Source organism: Sceloporus occidentalis, unplaced genomic scaffold, assembly GCF_023333645.1.
Source record: "Sceloporus occidentalis isolate IW3139 unplaced genomic scaffold, rSceOcc1.0.p SCAF_1, whole genome shotgun sequence".
In the NCBI taxonomy this organism is placed as follows: domain Eukaryota; kingdom Metazoa; phylum Chordata; class Lepidosauria; order Squamata; family Phrynosomatidae; genus Sceloporus; species Sceloporus occidentalis.
In genome coordinates, this window is record NW_028316981.1 from 133,470,155 (window position 1) to 133,488,957 (window position 18,803).

The 18,803-nt window shown below is 41.8% G+C and overlaps 1 protein-coding gene across 1 annotated transcript in view; it reads left to right on the forward strand.

Annotated features, from left to right (window-relative positions):
* The window catches only part of GRIN2C (glutamate ionotropic receptor NMDA type subunit 2C), a 109,991-nt gene extending 91,534 nt beyond the window's left edge, over positions 1–18,457 (forward strand). Inside the window, exons 9-13 of the mRNA XM_089536785.1 lie at positions 2,212–2,441; positions 3,249–3,409; positions 8,120–8,307; positions 10,882–11,114; positions 15,855–18,457. Coding sequence (XP_089392911.1) covers positions 2,212–2,441; positions 3,249–3,409; positions 8,120–8,307; positions 10,882–11,114; positions 15,855–17,417 — 2,375 coding nt within the window. The 3' untranslated portion in view covers positions 17,418–18,457. The remainder of the gene's footprint in view (positions 1–2,211; positions 2,442–3,248; positions 3,410–8,119; positions 8,308–10,881; positions 11,115–15,854) is intronic.
* The last annotated feature ends 346 nt before the right edge of the window (positions 18,458–18,803 follow it).

Here is an 18,803-nt window from a genome sequence, read left to right on the forward strand (position 1 = left end):
CATTTATCAAATGGCAAATTTGCAATTACATAAAATGAGGCATCTCATATGCCCATAGCACCCTCTGGCAATCCAGCAGTGTTCACTTATGTGTAACTGTTGTTTATGTGCATCCTTCTTGCTACTTTGTGGTGCTGTGCCACTGATCATCTTTCTATGGGCATAGGGACCACAAAGAAGATAATGAGAGTAGCTGTCCATTGAAGCACAGGTGATGGGCAGTTTGGCAAATAGTGTTGATGACTCTGTCAAAGTCCATGTTGCTAGTGGTTGTCACATTTTTACAACCTACCAGACTAATATATTTTCTGACTTTCTTAACACTATCCAGACATTCCTTCAGATTTCAGGAGAGCTGTTGGTCAAGTACTCCAAATATCCAGCTTTGCTCCCTACAGTCTTATATCAATGAGTAACAGAAGCAAGAAAAAACAGCAGTCTTTTAAGGGAACTGTATATACACAAGTTGGACTTAGTATTCAGTTTGTCTGCATGTGCACAGATTAACCAGCTAGCTGGAAATGAAAACAAGACTCCTGTACATTTACATAGTTGTATAAGGAGAAAAGAAATTTGTGTGCAGATTTCCTCACACATGCATGGCAAACAAAGGTGCATCACCTGGCAAAATTCTGTCTCCTATGCATCCATTAAAGATTCAGGAGGCCTACCTATCCTTGCAACTGGTAGATGGCTGACAGACAAAGCACATAGAAGATGTTTAGACATGGTGTTATGGCCATATCCTGGGAATGGCACAACCTTGCCTCTGTTCTGAACCAGTCCACAGGAAAAGCACTCCTGTTTGCAAAGTGGCTCGTTCTCTAATGAGTGCAACACAGATCAGGCTGACCTGCATTCTTAAAATCATTGCACAAAAGTGGCTTGGCTTTCTACAGATACAACCCAGTTCTTTGTCAGCATCTCTGTCTCTAAACTGTCAGTTGCTGCCCTGATCAGCCTGGATGATTTGTAGGCTTGCCTGTAAACCCATGAGCAGTGCCTCCTGCTAACAGCTTTCATGTCTTTGTGAGCTGGGGAGATTTCTCACAGCTGCTTTGAGAAGCTGTCAGCCCCAGGCCAGTCGTACCATCCCTGTCCTTGATACAGGGCTTATTAAACCTTACACGTCCTGACATGTGTGTAATGAAAAACTCCTTCAGTGGTACAAGTAAATCTGTTATCTTGCTGGCCTGTGGACATTCCCACCTTGGTCCAGCCACCTTGTCTTCCAGAGAGAAATCTAGATTTCTCACCATCAGCTTTAATAATTTTTCTGTTGGTGGTGGTAGGGCTAAAAGAGGCTAAGAATTCTGGAAATCAGGGAGAAAACAGTAACTACTAGGAAAGAACAGGCAACAGCCTGGAGGGTAAATACACACACAAACACACAGACATACTTTTTAGCTACCTTCACCCAACTCTGTAAAGACCCTGGCAGAGTGTGGGTTGCTGAGACTTTGCTGCTATCTCTTTTCTACTATAGTTTGGCTCTTGTAAATCATTTTTCCCTTTCTCTGTTTCAGATTTTAAGACTTTTTGATTGTTTTATTATTGTTGCATTTTTAATTTAGAAATAACATTAGAAGCTCATAAGTGTTAGCATAAGGTAAATGGACACATTAAAAACTCCAAAATGTTCTAACTGTGCAACACTTCCTTTCCTTCAGCATGCCTAGAAATTCTGGGATCTGCTTAATTAAAGCCCCATCCCCATGTTTTGTTTTTTGAAGCTTTTTCCTGTAGTGATAGGGAGCAGAGAATTATAAGGGAGCAGCTACAGAAGGTTTTTAGATTCTTACACTTGAAAACTAGATTCCATGTTGTAACTGCAATTGAAAAACAGATTTATTGACCTCTTAACAACCATGTTGGGAACTTGACTGCATCCTCTATTTCATACCTGCACTGTTTTTTGTTAGTCTTCCATTAAATTTTGTTTGTTAAGTTAAACATTCAGTACTGACGGTTGTTAAACTCTTCTGTACCTCTAAACCTTTAAATACCGAAGCAGATTTTTGTTTGGAAATACTGGGAAAAATACTCTTCCAAAATAAGTTCTGCTAACTGTTGTTGGAATTTCTGCAAGAAACATTTTAAAGACATTACCAAATAAAAACTGGTTACCAAAAGCAAAAAATTAAAACATCCTTCTTTTTTTCTAGTAAGGAAAACCTGCTACCCCACATGATTTTCTCTCCATCTTTCTAGAATCCGGGGGACCTTCCTTCACTATTGGCAAGTCAGTCTGGCTATTGTGGGCTCTAGTTTTTAACAATTCTGTTCCCATTGAAAACCCCAAGGGAACCACCAGTAAAATCATGGTGCTCATCTGGGCCTTCTTTGCTGTCATCTTTCTGGCCAGCTACACTGCTAATCTGGCAGCATTCATGATCCAGGAGCAATATATTGATACTGTCTCTGGGCTGAGCGATAAGAAGGTGAGGAGTGATGTTGGTGGTGGCGGCGGTCATGTAATAAATGTAAAGTGCTGAAGCTGGGGATGTGCTGAGGAACTGATAACATTGGATTGGTGGGAATAGCTGATAGCTGAGGTTCTATAATAAAGACTGTCAGAAATTTCCAGCTATATTGGTTGGCTTAGGTATGATGCAGAATCTTTCTATAAATGACAGTTATATGAAACCTGATAGATTTTGGTTACCAGCCAAAACTGGTTTCACATAAAGGCTAGAATCAGCTTAGTTACTGCACCGTACTGGCATGACTACACATAGATGGATGTAGTGGCAAGCAGGGGAATAATAGTCCTGAAGGAGGAAAAGTGTTGGAGAAACATGTTGCTCAGAATTAACAGGCCTGGCTTCCCTCATCATCACTGTGGCACTCTAGAAAAAGTTCTACCACTAGCATAGTGTATTATTATGGAATTCTTTCTGTGATGTTGCTTCCTGGTCCTAACTTTTGGAGAAGCACTTTTATGGGATCTAATGCAATAATTCAGCAATATTTGGCATTATAAAGCTGGACGTAACTGAACAGCTTTGCTTTCTCTCTTTCAAGAATTCTGTATTACTGTTCTCCAATACACTGTGGTGACATAGACTGTAAAGTTTAAAAATTGCTTAAAGAGATGTTTGTTTCCAGAATTAGATTATTGCCAAAATGGTGATACTGAAGTCTACACATAGGCCTTTGCAAGATATCCATCAGCAGAGCTTAAGAGAGGGTGATGTTTCTTATCTGGAGTAGGCAACAGACGTTTGTGTGTGTGGTTTCCGTCTCAGTTTCAGAAGCCCCAGGATCAGTATCCCCCATTTCGGTTTGGAACAGTTCCCAACGGCAGCACAGAGAGGAATATTCGGAGCAACTACCATGACATGCATTCTCACATGGTGAAATACAACCAACGCTCAGTGGAGGATGCCCTTGTCAGCCTCAAAATGGGGTAAGTTTCTGCATTTCCCTGCGCAAGATGTCCTCAAGGTTATCTGTCTCAAAATGAGTTCATGATAGACTTTGGTGATAGAAAGACCCTGGAACATTTTGAATAAGTATACATTTGATCTTAGCCAAAATACCGAGATGTGAATAAATTTAGAATAAGCACGATGATGTTGGTTTTTGGGTCCTGCCCCTTTTAGCTATTAAGCACAGGGTTGTTTTTTGTCAGCCAGTCATTTTTATTCTGTTTCTTGCAGATTGATTCTGATAAGCATTCCAATTAGTGTTGCCGAATGTTCCTCCACATCTCCCTCACATAATGAGCCCATAATATGAAATTGTAACCAGGGAGGCTTTTTATTGGGTTGTTGGATTTTGTATGCTTTTAATGGTTTTATACTTGTAGCTTAGCATGTTTTTAATGATTTTGTATTTTTAACTGTTTTACTGATGTAATGTTTCTAAAGTTATACAGTCGGCCCTTACCTTATGCAGGGGATCCGCTCCGGACCCCCCCCCCCAGCGTAAGGCAAAAAGCATGTATGCTCCAGCCCCATTGGATATAATGGGGTTTGTGCTTGCAGCGTCGGCATGCACACCATTCTCCCTTTTGCCGCGTGGCTTCAGTGTAAGCTGAAAGCTGTACATAGTATGCCCGCATATGGCATGGGTGCACTGTATTGTTGTTTATCTTTGGGTCTAGTTTAAGGAAAAGGCAGCATATAAATAAATAAATAAATAAATAAATAAATAAATAAATAAATGATGAATAAATAAATAGCATCTTGTGAGGGAGTTCAGAAGTCTTGGGGCATTCATGGGACTGGCTGACATGTCACCAAATAGGACCATTGTGTCAAAAAGGTTAAATTTATCTGGTGTTGTGTGTAGAATCATAGAATCATAGAGTTGGAAGAGATCACAAGGGCCATCCAGTCCATCCCCCTGCGCTTTAAACATAAAATAGCTCTTTGCAAGTCTTCACTTTAGAGCTGATTAGAATTCTATCAAATATCAGTCTCACTGTTTACTAGATGGTTTACTTCAGTTCTTCACTCTCACTGCAAATCCCTCTGAGGATAAGTCAAGCCAGTGAAGAAGCAACTGGGCATCCATGTTCTATCCACACATGAACTGGCTTTTTCTGTGCCAAACCTGCTGACTGCATTATAAAATGCACTTCATACCCCAGGTTCTGGATATAATATACATACAGAACATTTGTATCTTTTTTCCAGACATCTCCAATATTTGGGATGTTTTGGATCATGTGGAACACATTTGAGCTTTCCCTCTTTTAGGGAAGACCTTGTGAATTTTATACCCCATGAATCAGTCATTGAGGCCTTCAGATCAATGAAACTCAGCTTTAGCTTCTTTATACATGTGGCTTCTTCATGTTCTTGAGAGGTATATGCTGACTGCTGGCTTTCTTCTATACATGCAGTGGTTTTCAAAGAGATAAACATGCTTGTCTGAGCACTGAAGTAGATAGATAACCAAATAAGCTCATGTTAAATCAGTTTCAAAGGTGATGCTTGATTTCTTCATCCTCCCCCTTTTCCATTTTATTCTACAGATGTAGCAAACAAACTTCAAAATTTTGAAAGCATCCTGATTTTAGCAAAAGAAGACTCCATTTCATTTCCACCATTTTTAGAAGATCAGATTTTGGATCTATAATGTTGCTAATAGGATTGTTTTCCCTCCTATCATTTTTTATTAAAATGCAATCACTTAAACAAATACATATTTGTTTAAGGAGTCCAAGTAGACCACAAGTTGAACATGAGTCAACAATGTGATGCAGCAGCTAAAAAGGCCAATGCAATTTGAGGCTGCATCAATAAAAGTATAGTGTCTAGATCAAGAGAAGTAATAGTGCTACTATATTCTGCTTTGGTCAGGCCCCACCTGGAATATTGTGTCCAGTTCCAGGCACCACAATTCAAAAAGGACATTGAGAAACTGGAACATGTCCAAAGGAGGGCGACTAAAATGGTGAAGGGTCTGGAAACCATGTCCTATGAGGAATTACTTAGGGAGCTGGGAATGTTTAGCCTTGAGTAAAGAAGGTTATGTGGTGACATGATAGCCCTGTTTAAATATTTGAAGGGATGTCATATTGAGGAGGAAGCAAGCTTGTTTTCTGCAGCTCCAGAGAACAGGACCCAGAGCAATGGATTCAAGCTACAGGAAAAGAGATTCCACCTCAACATTAGGAAGAACTTCCTGACAGTAAGGGCTGTTTGACAGTGGAACACACTCCCTCAGAATGTAGTGGAGTCTCCTTCTATGGAGGTCTTTAAGCAAAGGCTGGATGGCCATCTGTCGGGTATACTTTGATTGGGATTTCTTGCATGGCAGGGGGTTGGACTGGATGGCCCTTGCGGTCTCTTCCAACTCTATGATTCTATGATATTTATTGTTGTTAACTGCCCTCAAGTCAACCCCAACTCATGGTGACCCTGTGGATGAGACATCTCCAAGACCCCCTGTCCTCCCTGACTTGAGTCTAACCATCTGGCATGTGGTCTTCCTTTCTTTCTACTGCCTTCCACCTTCCCAAGCATCATTGGCTTTTTTGAGTCCTGCCTTCTCATAGGTACAACAACCTCAATAGGGAGGTTTCATGCTTGATCTGTTCAAGGACCAGTTTGTTTGTCTTCTTTTAAATGTCCATTCTCAGCCCTCTTCTCCAACACCATACATCAAATTTTCTTTCTGTTTTCTTCATTGTCCAACTCTCACATCCATACATGGTGATGGGCAATACCATGTTCTAGATTATTCTAACTTGAGTATTCAGTGTTATATCTTTGCACTTCAGGATCTTGTCTAGTTCTTTTATAGCTGCTCTTCCCATTCCTAGTCTTCTTCTGATTTCTTGACTGCAGTTTCTGTTGTGATCAATGTTTGATCCAAGGCATGGGAAATCTTTGCTATTTCTAATTCCTAATCACTAGGGTGAATCTCTCTATTTTTTTTTCTTTCCATTAAGCCATAACATATTTTCTACTTCTGCTATCTAGTCCAATTTAATTCATTTAACAAAATCTAAAGTTGATATATGTTCCCAACAAGAATGCATAAAAGAAATAAACAATTAACAATTTTTCTTAAAACTGATCAAAGATTTGTGCCTGCCTCTTTGCATCCTCTGAGGCTAGGGTGGTAGCAGTTAAGATGGATCAAAGTTAATCAAAGTTGTCAATTTGTCTGTCTCAGCAAATTCAACCATCTTTGTCAGCTAATCTTGTTGTGACTGAATAGAAGCTTCTTTCCACCTTTGACTGTATACTGTCTTAACAAGAATTTCTGCTTACTGCCTCTCATCATGTCCTTTGGTTCTATCCACTTTATTACTTACTTCTCTCTGTTCTTGTCCTTTGATCTGTTATCATCTTGCTGTCCTTGATTTTAAAGGGGAACCTGTACAACAATATTAGTGAAAGCAGCCCTTTCATACTACTTGGTTGTAGCACTATGATTTCCCTCTTACAGCCATGGTTCTGTCCTATGGAATCCTGGGATTGGCAGTTTGGTCAGAGGCATTCTAAGCACTCACACACACAAAGTGTAAATTCCAGGACCATAGTATGTTGCCATGGCAGTTAAAGTGGAATCATAGTGCTATTATTGCATAGTTTGACAGGGCCATAGGACAAGGTCCTTTTCTGCTCCAGAGTGAATTCACTTGCCCCCACAGGGGTGGATTCATCGGCCACCCTTGCGACTGTGGCTGCTTAGGTGTCACTAGATCCACACCAGAATCCCTCATCTCTAGCTCTGTTTGGGAAACTGATTTTAAAAGTATTTTTTAAATTCACTTGTTTAAAGGCTGTGCACATGCGCACACATGGACACTCAAACAGAGATTAGTGCTAAAGTGCCCTGAGTTTTTTTTTCTGAAGATGCCAGAAGTATTATTGTTTCAGTCAGTCTGTTTGTCTCTGTGTTTGTTTTACCACCCCATCCAGCCCTAGTACAATTCAACTTGTAATAATAATATAATAATAAATTATTTATAGCCTGCCCAATCACTAGATATCTGGGTGAGTTACAACAGTAAAAATACATTACAATAAAATACTAAATGATCCCTTCCCAACCCCCTCCCCAATATTAAAACTAGAATTAAACAATCAGAGCTGCACTGTTGACATCCTATGATAGGAATAGCAAACATGAAATCCTCCAGATATTTTGAGCTATCACAGCCATCAGCCCCTGTTAACATGGATAATGGTCCTGGATTATGGGAGTAGTCTGTAAAGTGCCAGATTGTCAACCAGGATTGCTTCAGGGCTAGGCAAGCTCCATAAATCAATATCCTGCCATCAGGACCTACGGCAGGCTGCACCAGCTTTGAAAATTTCCAACACCACCAAAAAAGGTAAAATCAAAATGAGATGTGACTGGACATCCACTTCCACTTTGATAAATATCTTTTGGGGTTTAGAGGCAAAACAAGACGCTGAAGGTGAGGTGGTGGATGTGTCTTATTTTAATATATATTGACATATTTTGATGATTATTTTCTGCTGGAGGCATCAGAGGTTCCTGGAAGGGCCTGGAGCTTGTAAAACAGTGTGTGTTTGGGGCTGCTGTAATTCACCTCCTGAACTGGATTATTACACAGTATGTTTTGTTACCTGGTGTGTCTTACAGCTACTGTTTTCTAATTTGATTTTGTCTCTTTGCTTGATTCCAGAAAGCTGGATGCTTTTATATATGATGCTGCGGTGCTGAATTACATGGCAGGCAAAGATGAAGGCTGCAAGTTGGTGACCATTGGCAGTGGGAAAGTCTTTGCCACCACTGGCTATGGCATTGCTCTCCAGAAAGACTCCAAGTGGAAGAGGGCCATTGATTTAGCCCTTTTGCAATTCCTGGGAGATGGTAGGTAGTTCTGTCTCCATCCCCAATATATCCTTTCCTCCTAATTATTAAGGGGAGTTTATTGCCGTTTCCTGTTACTTTTTCTCCAGGGATCACAGAACTGTCAAACTTCTGTCTTCTCAGAGCTGAGGAAACAATATTGTCACAGTGATCTGACAAACACATAGCAAAGCTCATTGTATTTTTGTGCCCTCTCTTTCTGCTTTTCCTGGCAGTGCTTCTGTGTTTATTAACAGTTTTCTGTTTTTCAGTTTTGAAATGTGTTGTGCTGTCATTGAAAGTTCAGAAAGATTCAGACAATCTGGCAGTTAAGTGTTTCACTTCATCCCTTCATTGTTACAGCCTTGTGGATGTTGAAAGGACAGGCATTTTTCACATATAAATTACTGCTGAATTATATTTGGCCCTCCATTTTCACGGGAGATCCGTTCCAGGCCCCCTCCCACACAAAAATGGAGACTCACCAATATTCAAGCCCTATAGGTGTGAATGGGGCGCATGCCAGTGAGTGCATGTGAGGTGCATGCTACGGGAGGTGTGCTGCAGGGGAGTGCCTTATTGAATTTAATGGAGGCCACCCCTCTGTGAATATTCAAAACTACGGATCTCAAGTCTGTGAGAATGGCGGGGTGACTGTATAAACAGGAAAGTAATGCTGCATCCCAAAATATGCTTATTTAAAAGTGAACTTGCCAAACTAGAGAGCTTTTATAATATGCTTGGAAGCCATCTGTCCCCTATGTAACAAGCAGCCAGCCTGTGACCTGAGTTTCTGCATCATTATAGAGAATTTTGAAGTTTCAGAGAGATGTTCTGTTCTGCCACACTGTTTGTGATTCACTTTAAATCAAGCACAACATCTCCTGTCAGGTGTCTGAAGAGTGCTCTCTTCCTGAAATTTCCCTCTCTTCTCTTCAATAGGAAATAAAACTCTCTTGTCACTGTGCAGTCCTTAAGAAGTGATTGCTCTGTGTGTGTGTGTGTGTGTGTGTGTGTGTGTGTGTGTTTGTTTGTTTTTAAAGGCACAGGATTGGGAGTTTAGAAGAGTTCAGGAGAAATATTTTAATGAATAGCAGGACTAAATGAGATATCAGAACTACAGGAGACTGTGAGAATGGGACACATGGGATTGTATTGATGATGGTGGTGGTGGTGATGTACATGACTCTGTACAAAAATGAAAAAGGACTATTAATACATTTTGGCCAAGAACTCCAGGAGTATTTACACTAGCGGTCCAGGGTATGAAAGCTGCTCCTTCTTCAGTGGATGTGCAGGGACAGACACATGGTGCTCCCATGCTAATCAGTGGTTGTGTGATACTGTACCTAGAAAGCTGCCCGTGCTATCTTTGAACACCAAGGAAAAGGCATTGCATAATTCGGTGCTGGATACTACCTTGTACAATGTCCAGCAGTGAGGACTTAGGTTGTTGTAAAAATCACCAATTGGCCATAGAGTTCTATGGGCAACAGCAAATTAAAGGACCAATCAAGAAGTCACAATGGTATGGTATATAATTCTCACACTGTTCCTTAAGTGCTGAAACAACATTCCAGGTACTGGTAACAGCTGATTTCCTGCTCCCATCCCCCACCTTGAAAAAGGAAAAAAATCACTGTCAGGGTTCAGATCTGCTTATATGCCACATCAGACAACCCCAGATGTATAAGTGCATGTGGAAATGCACTGTACATGTGTAGAGATGAGATTTAAATAGTTAACCTTAGCTTCTGAAACACATGATTACAGGGCCACATCCTGGTTTAAATGCAAGCTCTAACTCAGGGGTTGCTCTGGGGGCAAATTTAATTCCCTAAAAAATGGCCCTACAAAATGCCCCCAAAACTAAAAAGAATGCCAAAGAAAAAAATCTGGAAGTGTCTTGGAATAACTTCGGATTTTGAAAAACAAGGTATAGTGGAGGGGAGGACTGGCCTAGAATCTACGTCAACGTGGAATTGCCATTTCAAGAGGGCAAAGTGGGGCAGAATGACTAGGTGTGCTCCTCATTCACATTAGGTGGTGTAACTGGACCCTTTTTGAAGATTTTTTTGTTGTTGTTGGTTTCTGTCAAATGGTTTTGGCACATTGTGTCAGCAGGAAGAATAGAGGTGCATGCCACCATAGTCCTACAGGGTCAGAGGAGGTCACTGATCCCCTGGAAGGCGCACCCTGGGATAAATGGATGTAGGGGAATGATGGGATATAGGTCTTGACATCCTATAACAGATACACTCTTTAGGACTTTTCCTATGTTTTGTGTTGGTTGCTGCACAACATATCAATTTAGTTACCCTTAGTAGAGGAGAAATAGCCCCTGTGTAATACTGAAGTCATCAGTCAAACGTACAGTAAAATATTTGAAGCAGCCACAAAGAAACACTGTTTCTCTTTCTCTTGAAATCCATATAACGGAGTGGATCTCTGTGCTCAGCTTGTTAAGAGTGAAGCTCCAGAAGAACATAATAGGGCAATGAATGGGTGGTTATATAATGCTAAATAGAAGTATTCCTTGGATACAATTTCACCCTCTTTCTTTCTTTGTCCATTTGCATGTTACTCATTTCTCAGGTGAAACCCAGAAACTGGAAACTGTGTGGTTGTCAGGAATCTGCCAGAATGAAAAGAATGAGGTGATGAGCAGCAAACTAGACATTGACAACATGGCAGGAGTCTTCTACATGCTGCTAGTGGCCATGGGGCTGAGCCTGCTAGTCTTTGCCTGGGAACACCTCGTGTATTGGAAGCTGCGGCATTCTGTCCCCAAGTCAAACAAGCTTGATTTCCTTCTGGCTATAAGCAGGGTAAGGGCCTCTTGCCAATGGCAATCAGACCTCTCCCATTTTCTAGGGAGGTGTCTGTGTTCCTTGTGAGATAATTTGTATGTCTTAGGCCCTGTTTGCATGTGCCCTGTTTGCACACCCCTTGGTATCTATGGGGGATCCATTCTGGACACCCCCATGGATACCAAAAACTGCAGGATCTGAAGTCCCATTGTCCCCCATAGCAGCGCATGCACATGGCCGCACTGCCATTAGGGGCAATGGGACTTCAGGTAAGCCCTCAATGTCCTGCCATCGGGGACAGCAGGGTCTGTTTCTAATTGTGATGTAGCCGTGTTTCTGCACCACTATCGGGGACAAAAAAATGGAGGCTTGCCATCCGTGTTTGCTTAAATCTACAGATAGCAAGCCTATGGATAACTAGGCCCCACTGCAAAACATGTCCCTGTGATTCTGGATGATACATGGCCCAATTCCTGGTTCTGGTGGAAACAATCTGATGTGAACATCCAGCCAGATGAATACTATAATACCCTGAAAAGGTTTTTTAAAACCCTCATATTTTGCTCCTGATCTTCCTGGAAGATCCAGAGCCCTCCATTGTGATGCCATGAATCTGTTTACAGTGTGTCCTGCTGTGCTGTCTGATGCAGTCATGGTGGTAGTGAGCTGCTTTCTCTGAGGTCAGAACGAGGTGTCCAGCTATGTAGCTGACACAGTGGGACATGCATGTGAACTGCCGCCTGGCATTGTAATGGGGGGATGTTGGGGTTGATCTGGGCTGGACTACTCCGGGCTGATCCCAGAGTATTCTGGCCCATGCAGACCTGACCCTAAATTAGAATTAAACAACTCTAGTATTTTCAGAAGCCACTCTGTTGCTAGCTTCCTGTTAGTAGCTTACACATGCATAACTTAACCCTATGCCTGCATATGTCTGTTTTTGGCCACTGCAGTTGGTATTCCCACTCCAACCTGCCATAGAGTCACTGAAGGCCCTCACCCATGGCTATTTGTGTTGGGGGGTGGGATTACAAACAGTGAATGATGTAATTGCTTTGTGTCTGGCTATGGGAACATAGCTGGATGCTTCTGTGATTCCACCTGATCTTCTCCAGGCAGGAATGGCCATGGAGTGGCTTCAGTGGCAATATGGTAGGTCTGTAGGGGGTGGTGGTAAATTGTTCAGTAAAGCACAGGTGCAATTGCTATGCTACACTGATCCATGCAAGACTGAAACCTATTTCCCCCAAGTCCAGTACAAGGATGGAACAATCTCTGTACCCCACCTTTCTGCCACAGGGAAGTGATGTTGGAGGATTGGCATACATGCCTTTGTCTGTCTTTTCTGTGTACAATCTCCTAACTTGTGAAGAAAGCTAATAGTAATGAGAGGTGAATGCAAAATACAGTCAAAAATGCAATCAGAAATGAAACATCCATGTGATTTATTAAGAGATGAGAAGGTAGACTTCTTGATGCTATCTACAAGTTGAATTTCTCAGGACGCCTCCTCTGAAGTGTTGTAAGACACTGGAAGATGAAGGCAGCACAATTTGAAACAGTTCCACAAAATGGCCATAGGTCCAGCTGTCAGTTTAAGAATTCACATCTAGGTATGCAGCCTTGAACACTGAGGTGGTGGAATGGGTAGTACAACTTGCTAATTTCAGACTCTTAGCTCCCTCCCCACTTAGATAGAAATGTATATTAACTGCACTTGTGAAACACACAGTTAATGTTTCTCTTTTACACCATTTACAAGCATTGCAAATACTTCTACATTCCTAGTCAGATTAGAGCTCAAAACAAAACCCTGATAACCTTGATATCAGAAGAAAAACTCTGAGCATGAGCAGTTTTGCCTATTAAATGCCAACTGTAGCACCATTGTGACCAATGAAATAGAAAGAAGTTTGCTTCTGTTGCTCTGTTGCTAAGTACATTTGCTTAAGTTAATAAGTATCATTTTGTTATTTTAAACAAGATGGGGGAAACAGTATGAAGTAAAATAATTAAACAGAGTACCTTAGCTGGGCCCTGACCATACCATATTTTAAAATTAAAAAGAAAGGAAGCTGAGGTGGATCCCATAATGACCATTCCAACCCAGTTGCTGTCACTAAGAGTATAATCTGCTGTCCCCATCAAATGCCACTCTTTTGGCACTCACCTCATGGGATGAGGGCTCATGAAGGAACCCAGCCCTGTCAAATCTTGCCCCACACTTAGCGCTCTGGCCTTTAGAAGCCCTGCTGTGTTGTAGGTGATCCTAAAACCATGATTTCGTCTATGATAGTCAGTGCTCTACAGGGCATCTCATGATCATCCCATCCCAAATATTGCAAACTGGACCTAGCTTAAAAGAGAAATGCAAAGCACTAGCCAGACGAAGCATTCTGTAGGAGCACCTTTTTAATAAAGAAGGCCCTGCCCCCAATAGCTCCTGATATGCAGGAGACTAAACCTAAGTGCGCATATTTATCAAAGCTAAGATAACAGGGCAGTCTCAAGAGGGCACTTCTTGGTTGATGGTTGATTTTCTACACAAACTTTAGATAAAGCCAGGCTTCTCAACTTGTATACTGCCCTGTAAATGATTGTTTACACTCATGCAAATATGGGAGGGGAAGGAGGGCCCCCAGCTTTCTAGGACTTGAGAGCCTGGCTTTCAAATCCCCACTCTCCCATGTAGCTCACTGGGTGACCGTGGGCATTCTGTCACAGCCAAAGCAACCCCACAGGATTGCGATGAAGGAAAATGATAGGGAAGACCACTTGTGCCACCTTGAACTCTTTCAAGGAAAAGTAAGATATAAATGTTAAAAAAACCCTAACAACAACCACAGACTAGATAAACAATAATAGCAATAGACACAATAAATGTAGACAAACCAACCTTCAGGGAACAGTTTCTAAGAACAATTTGTACAGGAATGCATCACTGATGCTTAATTTGTGTGAAATGTATTTGAAATTAAACCAATAAAAACCCAATCTCTTCCCGATTAGAAGTGTGCCTGAGAAATGACCAGGGAATTGATTTGCCTGTCCTTGCTCTCCTACCTTTGCTGTTCCAGGCTGTGTGTTGTCTGTTTCCTCATATACACCTCTTTCCACTGCTTTAACTATTCAAAGTAAAATGCATTAAAACTACTTAATTTTGATCTGATGTGTGAATATGAAATAATAGAGAGAGGATTTGTTCGCACCTAATTTGGATTTCTAAATCCATCTGAATTCTTAAAGAACCTCATTTGTTGCATCCTATTAATCATTATTTAGAACTGTCAGGTAAATGGCATTTTACAAAATGAAAGACAGCAGCTTGACAATTTTAAAAGAAGGCCTAAAACGCAATGAGGACAGAAGAAAAGTCAATAAGTGAAAATTGTAAGGTCCCAAAATGATAAATGTATCTATTTTATAAGAAAAAAATAGATGACAATTAAAATCTCCCACAAATGGAGATAAGAAAGTATCTGGTTCTCCCAAAAGAAGCTCAGAGTTGGCTCTTTGGCAGGGGGCTTGTAGGGCAACCCATTAAACTAGGGTTGGGAATCATGGATCTTTCCATATGTCAGATTTCAAGTCCCAGCATTCCTCACCACTGGCTATGGTGGCTAGGACTGCTAGAACTTGAAGTCTGACTAAATCTGGAAAGCTGTTTGTTTATTGCATAGGTAGGAATCAATTTGACCAGGAGTACAGCAAGGCATGGGGACTCTCCTGTCCTTGTTGTGTGATCCCTCAGATCCTATGTGTGGAATCAAGATCTTCCAGCCAAATCTAATGCTTGGGAAGAGAAAGAGAAATGCCCTACCCTTTTTAAAAAAAAAAACTAGCAGAAAAACATCTCCTCCTTGGACTTTCAGCGTCAATGGCTGAAGCAGCTGATTTACAATATACTAGGCTGCATGATGTAACTGCTAGTCAGAGTAACTAGCACTGTCACCTCTACTAGTCTCTTATCCCCCAGACTGATGAATGAAGTCGTTCAGAATTTGGAATTTCTGTCCTACATGAATTTGGAAGTTGATTATAAGCCAAACCACACCCACATCATGTGGCTTTCAAAGATATATCTATTTGTCATTTGGAATATACAAAAACCAGTGTCAGAACATTTCAATCTTCCTGGGCATTCCATCTCAGAACAGTGGTCCTTGAACAAAAGAATTACAAAAGGAGACTGGAAAGAGAAACAATATAACTGGAATTTATCCATAAACTACAGTCCCTCAGAAGTGGATTGAACAGGGATAATGGCTTCCTGGCTCATTACACACATTTCAAAATTATCTGACCCCATCCTTATGGGGGTGTCCTACACTCATCTATTCTCCTCACCTGCAGGCTAGTTTCCAAGGCCAAACTGGTCTTGCCATCTCATTTCCATATCCAATGGCTATATCTTTGTCCACAAATGACCATTGTTAAAACTGGATTTGCTATTTCATTTCCATACCCAAACGATTTTGAATTTGAATTGACATTTTCACATACCTATGACGTGTGTGTGTGTGTGTGTGTGTGTGTGTGTGTGTGTTAGTGTTAGCCCAGGCTTCCACTCCACCAAAAGCATCTGAGGAAGTAGATGGAAGTTTATGAAAGCTCATGCTGACAACTTTTTTCTTTCAGTTAGTCTCAAAGGTGCTACAAGATCTATCTACATACTATTTGTCATTTATTCTCCCCCCACCCCCAACTGCATTTGCTTGTGTTGGTCACTGTGTTTCTTCTTCTCTTTCCGTTCCTCAGGGTATCTACAGTTGCTTTAATGGAGTCCAGAATCTGGAGAGCCCTGCCCGTGTTCACAAACCTGATGTCACAGCTAATTCTGCTCAAGCCAACGTGCTGAAGATGCTGCAAGCTGCCAAGAGTATGGTGTCAACAGCTAGTGTTGGGAATTCATTAGAGAATGCTACACGAACCATTGAGAACTGGTCAAACCGGAGTGAAAACCTCCAAACAACCTTCTCCTTAAGGACTCCTCAGCTTGTTGTTCAGAACACCAGTGGCCCTAACAGGTCAGCTCAGTCCTCCAATGCAACTGTAGAAGCAAGTGAGAAACTTGGGAGACCTACTCAACCATCACTTCCTGAAGCCCAGCAAACTTTAGTGTCAGCCAGTGAAAATTGGAGTGGGACAATTGAGCGGCCACAGATACTTCATCCACTGAAGTATCGAGGTAGCTATTCTGAAGACAAGGTCCTTCCAGGTTCCACTGTGAACAGCACTCCACGTTACCTGGTGAGACCCACAGCTCAGGCACCTTTCAGAAACCATGTGCCGCTTGGAAACCACCTTAGTGCTGTTCCTCACTCCCCAGTGAGGTCTCCTAGGGAGCTTCCTCCCCTTGAGCAGAAGTATAAGCTTCCTATGGCCAGAGAACATGGGAAAGAAAGATTCCACCGGAATGTTCATCTAGTGTATGGAGAAGAGGGGCGTGTAAGCTCTTCAGCCCAAGTAACAAGGCCAGCTTCTACTTCTGAGAAAAGAAAGGAATTGGAAAGTCACTTATTGTCTCATGCCTGTATGCACAATTCCTTCCCAAGGGCTGACAGGACTTGCAGACCCTATGTGTACAAAGACTCAGACACAGAAGAGCTCAGGAGAGAGAAGCAGCACCGCAGGTCTAACCTCCCAAGATCATCCTGGGAGCAACACGAGAGACCCAAGTCTCTAGGCATCTGGAAGCATTGTGGAAAAGCTTCTGTCTGTGAGGACGTGCCAGACCTATTCCCTCAAGCTGGTCTGGCTCCCAAGCCAGCAACTGTGCCTGGAATCCACCATGGATTCCATCACTATTCTCCTAATGCCCTTAGGCCAAACTATACATGCAATAGGAAGTATGTGGAGGCCAATGGTCTACCTTGGAAGGACCAACGACTGTTGCATTCACAGTCCACAAAGCTCCCCTCATACCGGGAGGCCTGCCTACAAAATACCCCAGGCATGCACAGGGCTTCTTCTACAGTGGTGCACAAGCAGTATGCCTACATGAACTCTTACACAAATCTGCCTATTTACTGGGGGCGCCTTTACCAGGGCTCTCCTCCACTGTGTGAACAGTCCAGTGCTTCCCAGCACTGCTTCACTCGAGCTCCCTGGTCCCCTTGCAGCAGGGATTTCTTGCTCCATGAGAATGGCCAGAGGACCATGTACTTCGGTAGCACATACAGAGACTGCAGGGACCGGAGCAGGGTTGATCCAACCTTTCTTCAGATGGAGAGGAGGGACTTCCTTACTACCCAGAGGATGCCAAGTCCTTACACATCTAGATCCTGGAGGCGTATATCCAGCCTAGAGTCTGAAGTCTGATGGTAGAGAGGGTGGTGGCGGAAGTTGCAGGTCTGTTGATTTGTAACTGACATTCCCATCAGCTGGAAACCATTTGTCTGGGCCATTCCTAAGGAATAGCTTCAGTATGAAGTGACAGAGGCTTCTGATTGTCAGTCTGCTTCTCTCTATAATGCTGGTATGTATTGACAGAAAGCTGTTTTTCTCTTCTGTACTGACCTGCATCATTGCAAAAGCAAGTGACCTTTTGCCTTTGTCTACTGATGGACTAAGAAAAAGCAGCAGCTGCTGAAGGCACTTTATAACGACTCCGTTCCCAAGTCTTCCATTGCTAAACACTGGGACACTAATCACACATGCAAGAAAACTCCCATGGTGGTGTTTCACAGTCACGCTGCCTCTGTGGATAGCTTAAGAAGTAGCAGTTTCAATGTCAACCATTCACATTTCAGTGCCAGTTTATCTTTCAGAGCATGCTGGAGATACTAACAAGCTCCTAATAAGAATTAGGATTGTTTTGCTTTCTCATATGCACTGATAACCAATGGGGACACTATAAAGGACTTAACAGGAACATAGTATGATATTTTTAGTGTTTTACATTACCTTCTGGATCCTCATAAACAGCCCAAGATGCCAAACAGAGGTTATTAAAGACACACTTCTTAACGTGTATTCATTCCGCTTTCCTTCCTTTCATTTTGCTTTTGGTAAAGTCTGCTTTTTACAATCTTTGTAGAATCAACTGGTGAGGGTGGTACATGAGGCAGCATCAGATCTGGCCTGCCAGTGTTTTTCACATATGCCTAAAGCAACAGCAACCAGTACTGCACCACAAACTCCTGGGCAAAATACAATAGCCTGAAAATCATTAACAAGGGATAATCTTGTGATGTGGAGACCAGTGGATATTCTGTTCAAACTCCAAATTTCCAGCTTACTCCTGGAAATCTGTTATTGTTTCTTATAAAGCAATTGAGGCCCTAAGCACAACACATTATAGATAAAGCTTGTAAAGATTCAAAGAGAAGAATAACACATTTATATTTAAGCACGGGCTTTAGAAGAGGGCTACCTCTGATTCTGCTATATAGGGTAATGGATTGTAGCAAGTTAGTGAAGACTTCTTTACTGTGAACTGAGATGAAGTTCCATGCCAGATCACATGGACTGTTCTCCATTGGTCCTGTTGGCTATCTCAGGTAAAATTAGCAGTTTGTATGAAAAGAGGGAACACCTTAAATAAAGTTTCTACATATTTATGGAATTCCATCTTTAAGGAGAAGAAAGTGATTTTTGTAATGACCCTAAAAGACCCTTTGAGGTTTTAAGACTTACAGAATATGGAAGACAGTTTGGCCTAGAGAGAGAGAAAATTCTGGAATATCACATCCTATTTTTGTCTAG